Source organism: Vitis riparia, chromosome 16, assembly GCF_004353265.1.
Source record: "Vitis riparia cultivar Riparia Gloire de Montpellier isolate 1030 chromosome 16, EGFV_Vit.rip_1.0, whole genome shotgun sequence".
NCBI classification, from domain to species: domain Eukaryota; kingdom Viridiplantae; phylum Streptophyta; class Magnoliopsida; order Vitales; family Vitaceae; genus Vitis; species Vitis riparia.
The window spans coordinates 1,302,315-1,309,484 of NC_048446.1; the positions used below are offsets into that span (position 1 = coordinate 1,302,315).

The 7,170-nt window shown below is 34.6% G+C and overlaps 1 protein-coding gene across 2 annotated transcripts; it reads left to right on the top strand.

The window, feature by feature from the left end:
* The first annotated feature begins 1,208 nt into the window (after positions 1 to 1,208).
* Positions 1,209 to 6,949, top strand: LOC117933136. Of its 2 annotated transcripts, XM_034854530.1 has the most exons (3): positions 1,209 to 1,385; positions 2,386 to 2,424; positions 6,631 to 6,949. In XM_034854530.1, exons 1-3 carry the CDS (start codon positions 1,243 to 1,245, stop codon positions 6,752 to 6,754), a joined length of 306 nt encoding a protein of 101 aa, XP_034710421.1. In that variant the 5' UTR covers positions 1,209 to 1,242; the 3' UTR covers positions 6,755 to 6,949. The 2 variants fall into 2 exon arrangements, with proteins under 2 accessions (XP_034710421.1, XP_034710422.1); XM_034854531.1 differs by lacking the exon at positions 2,386 to 2,424.
* Positions 6,950 to 7,170: the final 221 nt, after the last annotated feature.

Here is a 7,170-nt window from a genome sequence, read left to right on the forward strand (position 1 = left end):
AAATGAGCTTGAATTGCAAAGGTAATTTGATCCAATTGACTGATTAATTGAAATTTGGGGATTTTTCTCTTCAAATTGTCTTGGATGATTACTACAATGCAAGCTAGTAGAAACAATTTTTATGGTGAATAGATGTTAAGATCTAATTTTCATCAAATTAAATTGAAAACCTAAATTTCATCTAAATTGATTTTTTATTTAACTTTAGGTCTAGATCTAATTTATCTTCAAATTAGGTCATTTAACCAAGAGATCAATTTAAATCATATATTCAATTCATTTTAAATTATCTTCCAATGATTCATACAATGTAACTATTCAATCTCATCAAATTTAGCATTAAGAATTTGATGAATCTACCTAACTTGCATTGTAGTAATCATCAAAGATAATCTGAAGAGAAAAATCTCCAAATTTCAATTAATCAATCAATTTGATCAAATTACCTTTGCAATTCAAGCTCATTTCTCTAATTCACCATAGATCTTGCCTCTAGATCCTCCCTCCTCTGAGAAAAATGAGATTTAGTTACTCATACTTGGAGATTTGGTCTCACAATGCATGTTTGGTTAGTGAGAAAATGAGAGAAAATGAAGGAAAGTAACTATTTTTAAAAACAATTTTCTATTCTTAATAACATTAAATAATGTGTTTTAAGATAACATTTTTTAGTTGTTTTAAATTATTTTCACTTATTTTTTTAGGATTGTTTTAAAAAAAATATATTATACAAATATATATCATGGTTAAAAATAAAATACTAGATATAAAATTATTTTTAAAACATATTTAAAAATGGGTTAAAAACATTTTAGGGTTTTAAATAGACTTTTGTTTTATAAAATATTAAATAACAATTTTTAAAAACTGTTTTTGAAAACAATTATTAAACTGGGCTTAATAAAATATATTCGATTTTACTCTTGATATATATTGCTCATACAGTTTATAATGTCAAAAAAAATAAAAAGCTACTAATTTTTTTTATAAGATATTATCTCTAAAAATTGCTAATTTCATTCTTATCGACATATACATCCTAATTCTTTTTTTGGATATATAGATAAAATATTTAGTAATCATATACACCTATATTTTATTTTTTATTTTTCATATTAAAAATTTTTAAATAAATAAAAACCACTTGTTTATATCGGCACGTGAGGGCACGTGTTGAGTAGGAATACACATCCCGAACGTTACAGAGGCTGAAGCAGAAGCCAAAGTGGGAGAGAAACCAGAATGGAAAGGGCGGGTGAGAAAGGGAGAGAAGAGAAGCTATGCAAAAGGTGCAAACAGATGTACAGTCCCTCTTCAAACGACTCTGCTTCATGCCGCTTTCACCCTTCCTTCTTCGTCTGCCGTCGCCATGACGACCAGAAGAGGTGAACTTCCTTCCCATTTCTCTCTCTCATTATCTACAACTTTTATCATTATAATTCTGCATACCCTTTTTGTTTCTTGTGAAGGTTTTTAAGTTTTGAATTAAAATTCAAATTCTTGATTCAACTGATTTGATGGGTATTTGTTTTTTTATTATAATTTTCGGATAAATTTGATCATGTGTTGTAGAATGGTCCAAGACCTGGTTTTCATGCAGTTGTTATGGTCTTCACTCAATTCTGATACCCTCTTGTTTCTTTTGAATATTTGTTAGTGTGGCATGGGAAATTCATGTTTTTTATTCAATTGATTCAACAGGTATTTGTTATTTGCTGACATTTTTTTCAGATAAAATTGATCATGTATTGGAGAGTGATGCATGACCTTGTATTCATGCAATTTTTTGATGGGTCACCGCCCATTACTGATACTATTTTTTTTTTCATTGAAGATTTGTTAGTGTGACATGAGAAATTCAGGATTTTGATTCAATTGATTTAATAGGTATTTTTTATTTGTTGAGAATTTTCTGGATATAACTTGTGGAACGATGCAAGGGGTAGTTTTCATGCCACAATTAGGTGGATCACCCCTAAATACTGATACCATATTGTTTCTTTCGAATATTTATGAGTGTGGCACAAGAAATTTATGTTTTTAGTTCAGTTGATTTTATTGGTATCTGTTATTTGTTGAGAATTTTCTGGATGAAATTGATATTGTATTATGGAATGATGCAAGGGGTGGTTTTCATGCCATTATTTGATGATTACCAGTCAGTACTGATACCCTTTTTTCTTTCTTTTGAAGATTTGTTAGTGTGGCATGAGAAATTTGGGTTTTTAGTTCACTTAATTTGATAGAATTTTGCATGCCCTTGTGTGTCTTATGAAGACTCTTGGGCTCGGAATGAGAAATTCAGCTTTCTGATTTAATTGGTTTGATGGGTTTTTTTCTTGTTTGTTGATAAATTTTTAGATAAGAGTTGATCATGAATTTCAGGATGATGCAAGATCTAGTTTCCCTGCCAATGTTTGATGGGTTAGCGCTTCATATTGCTGCCCTTTTGTTTCTTTTGGAGTTTCATCTGTGTGGCATGAGAAATTTAATTTCCTGATTCGCCTTCTTTGATGGGTGTTTTATTTATTGATAATTTTAGGTACTCTTTGTTTCTTTGGGAGATTTGTTAGTGTGAATAAGAATTCAGGTTTCTTTCCTAGCTGATTTGATGGGTTTTTCTATTCCTTTCATAAATTGTCAGCTAAAAATTGATTACATATTTTAGAATTATCCAAAGCCCATGCCAGTGTTTTGCAAGTTGGCACGCAATAGTGATGCCTAAATCTTTGATAACATACCACATGTCTCTCCCTTACTCTACATTTTATCAAATGATAATTTTGCATATGTTACTTTTGAATATTTTTTAGTTTAGAATGAGAAATTCAGGTTTTTGATTTGCCTTGTATATCTTGTTTTTTTGAGGATTTTCGTGTACACTGTTGTTTTCTTGAAGATTTCTTGGTGTGACTTTCTGATTCAGCTAATTTGATGGGTTTTTTCATTTATTGGTGATTTTTCAGATAAAATTGTTCATATATTGAGGTTCATTGTATTACTTTATGGGTTAGCACTTGATAATGATGCCTTCTTCTTTCTTCTGGAGATTTGTTAGTGTGGCAAGTGATATTCAACTTTCTGATTCACCTTATTTGATGCATATTTCTTTTTTTGTTAACAATCTTGTGCACTCTGTCTCTTTTGAGGATTTGTTAGTGTGGAATGCAAAGAATTCAGGCCTCTGATCCAGCTGATTTGATGGGTTTTTCCAATTGGCTCATAATTTTCATATAAAACTGATTATACATCATAGAATGATCCAAAACCCATGCCACATTGGCACTATTTGATGGGTTGCATTATAGAATTGCTTAGATATACTCCCATATCTTACTCCTGATTTCTTCATTGTTACAATATAAAAATTTCTTGCACATTAGCTAAAAGGTGAAAAATGTAGTTTAAAAATGTTCAGAGGTTCAACTGATGGTATAAAATAGGTCCATCCATATGTAGAAGCCAGTACATAAAAACTGTTACCTTGGAAGGTATAAAACAGACTTGATTGAGGTTGTGGAAGACCACAAGAATCAACACCATGGTCTTGTTGTCAAGTTTAGAGCTCTGTATTTTTTTTTTCTAACACTTTTTTCTTGGTTTAATTAGTAAATAAAACATTGCATATGTTTACATTCATATGGTTTTATGCTTGTAATGCTTTGTCATTGTGCCCATCAAAATGTCTTTCATGCACTGTTTCTTTAGTTCATGTTGCAAGTGAAGGAAATGGCATGTATTATCGGTTTGGAGACATTTGTTATGTGTACTGGTTTTTAGAAAGGCATGCGAGATTTATTCCAGGGGGTAATGCTCATTACAACACTTTGAGGTGCACCTCGATGACTTAGTTCACTAACGGTTGTCTTAGCATGTGAATCTTGAGGCGTACTTTTTGAGCCCTTCGTCCCACCAAATCTTCATTATTGAGGTTATACTACCTCTTCATTTTATTGAGTATTTATGAATGAAACATTGGTTGGGCTAAATAGGCTGGCTGATAGTCAAATGATGACTTGATGGTTTGACTGGTCCTCTAATTTTATATGAATGGACCAATCCATTGCCAACCTCTTGAGTCGATTGATGCAGTAGGCTTCTGGGCACAAAAAAGTTATCCATGGGATTGTGCAAGAACTTTTGATTATATGTGGCTTTTCTGGCACATGAGCAGATGTAATATGGTTTTGGGGATGAAAAAGGAACAGTTTTTTGATAAATAAATCTGATGGAGAAGGATATCACATTCATGCTATCATCTCTTCTTCACAAACAGCTGCACAATTCCTTCCCTTCCATCACCTCCACTGCCTCCATCACTGGCTTGCTCTTGATCCCATATTAACACATTCCGAATATTGTTTTCTTGTAGCACAGACATGCTTTCAAAAGCAAATAAGGAACTATCTACTTAAGTATTTCAATTGAGCAAGAGGGACACTATATTTCCATGTCATTCTTTTTGCTTTTTGCTGCCAGAATTACATTAGAAAAATAGTTTTTACAGCAGTGGTGATGGTTGTGTGCAAAGATCGCATTGTTGTAAAGCAGTGATGGCGATAATGCTTGTGGAAGATGTGCCGCTGTATCTACTCTTAAGATTTAACTAGCATCGTTACTAGTCATCATGGTATTGTTTCTTGGACTATTACTAGTGGTGGCAGTGGTCGTATGGTGGCAGAAAAATTGAGGGACAATTTGAACTTATCTTTTTTTGCTTCTACTAATTTTACGGAATAAATAAAAAATGTCATGTTAATAAATAAATAATGGATTACTACTTTGATGAAAATAGCAGTTAATATTTATCAGCCATTATCATCCACATGATCTTTTTGGTGATGGTTTTTTTTGTTCCGGCCAGAGGACTCAAATCCTTGAACTTCCCACATTAACATCCTGACCCTTGTCACTTGAGCGAGGCCTCTAGGGATTATTGTCCGTAAAATTTATTCATCACTTTCATGTGACAGTTGATGAGCATGATAGCTGTGTAATAAAACCTTCAGCGGTTGTGCTGGTGCATTGCTGTGACAGCGGTAATGCTGATGGTTTGATTGTGGTGTGGTAACATTGATGGTGGTGGTGGCGGTGGATGTGTTAGTGGTGGCAATGGTAGTGGTACGAAGAAAGGGTAAATTTTTGGCTGTCAAAAGCGTAGTTATTTTTGTTCTCTCTAGTTGAAGAGTTCTTTTTCTTTTCTCTTCCAGAAAAGTACTTCAAAACTCCCTTGCCCACATTGCCTTTTTGCTTCCTGCAGATCTATATTCAAATGTGAGAAAAATAATTCTAGGATTTTATTTTAGATCAATTGAATTACTTTTCTTGCTTGTGGAAACTTCAAAGTGCAACTGAGCTGTGTCTAAGTAATTTCATATCTCAAGTTTCTAAAGTTTGTGATTGCGATGATTTTGTCTAAGCTATTTGTTCTAACTGAATTTTTCTTTATTCAGTTAGAATCTGTAAATAGCATTTGCATGCAACCCAACTTCTTGTTGTTTACATGCTATTCCAGATTGATGATCACAGAAGCAATAACACAAGACTGGCTGCTGGAGCTATATTACAGTCTATCAGATTCCTGTTCTGGGATTGAGCCAAAATTTGTTGGGTAAATTTCAAGCTGAGTGTTTGGCTTTGAGTTTGCCGGGTTGGCTAGAGAGAGAGAGAGAGAAAGAAATCCTTTGCCTTTGAGTTTAGAATGGAATGCTGGTTGTGGGCAGAGAAGGTTCATGGAACTGCTGATGTGGCTATAGAGGAACTGAGTTTGCCTATCATTGGGGAGGGAGTCAGTTCTTGTATCATTGGAGAGAGAGAGAGATCTTGATTGCTGGGTTGGCTGTGAGTTTAGAATGCAATGTTGGTTACTGGCACAGAAGGTTCATGGAACCACTGATGTGACTATAGAAAACCAAGTCTGCATCTCATTGGAGACTGAGTCAGTTCTCTTATCATTAGAGAGAGAGAGTGGGAGCTCTTGATTGCTGTATTGGCTGGAATGGAATGTGGGTCATTAGGCAGATAAGATCCATGGAACAAACCGATGTCCCTGTGGAGAACTGAGCCTGCATATCATTTCAGAGAGAGGGAAAGAGGGTAGGTTGGAATGAAATGTGGGTCATTGCTAGACAATATTCATGAAACCACTGATATGGCTGTGAAACCAGTCCACATATCATTTCAGAGAGAGAGAGAGAGAGAGAGAGAGAGATGAAAATGTAGAAAAGCTTCTGACTTCAACCACAAAGGTGACTTTTTTCAGTCCGAGAAGAGGTGGATGATGAGTTGGAATGCTCCCCATCAGCAGATAAAAATGTTGTAGCTTCTAACCTTTACAATGAAGGTGAATTTCTAGGCTGGGCCATTGAAGAAGACGTCAAATTCCCCACCATGAGAGGACAAACACTCAAATCATTGCTCGGTCTAGCAAATTTTTTTTCTTAAACGTTTAATTTACTTCTGAACAAGGGAAAAACCTGCATTGTCCTGGAAATACATTTATTTTTCCATATACCAATAATTGCAAATATTTACTTCCCTTTTTCGTTCATTTTTCATCGCTTTCTACCCTTTTAATCATGGAAAGATCAAGTTCTGCTACTGATGCTTTCTTATCTGACCTTGTTGCAGGTACTACGAATTGGGACCAGACGATCCTCCCTATGCTGCCAAGTTCTATGACTGCTGTGGGGCTGAGGACCCTGAGGCGTCTGGCTGCACCACCAGTTTCCATGTCTCTTATGATGACGATTAATGGAATACTGATACTGACTACCTCTCTTCTTTGTGTCACCTCAAATCTTAACTAGAGATCAAGTATGTACGAACTTACATCCATCTTCGTTACTTCACTTGTTTTCATCTTCAAACCGGTTTTCTGTCTACAATTATGTCGTACAAGTACTTGATGTTTATCCTTGATCTTAATACTCGGTATTCTTTGTGATCCGATCTTTGATCTTGTGCTTGTAGGACTCTAGGAGTGTTTTTGCTGCATGGGTTCATGCATGTCAAAACCCGGTTTAGGGTTGATATGGTCTTAGAAAAGGCGATGATCATCTTATCAACCCAAATAAGATGCTCAAAACCCGATCCAAAAATAGGTATTAAAGGCAAGGATCATGGGGTTCTAAGTCATGACTGTCATAATGATGATGTGATGTCGTATGT

Bases quoted from the DNA above. Each gene is read 5' to 3' on its own strand.
- LOC117933136 (XM_034854530.1), top strand. From the start codon at position 1,243: ATGGAAAGGGCGGGTGAGAAAGGGAGAGAAGAGAAGCTATGCAAAAGG. The intron at 1,386-2,385 runs GTGAACTTCCTT...CATGAATTTCAG, and splicing joins CGCCATGACGACCAGAAGAG to GATGATGCAAGATCTAGTTT. The intron at 2,425-6,630 runs GTTAGCGCTTCA...ACCTTGTTGCAG, and splicing joins TCCCTGCCAATGTTTGATGG to GTACTACGAATTGGGACCAG.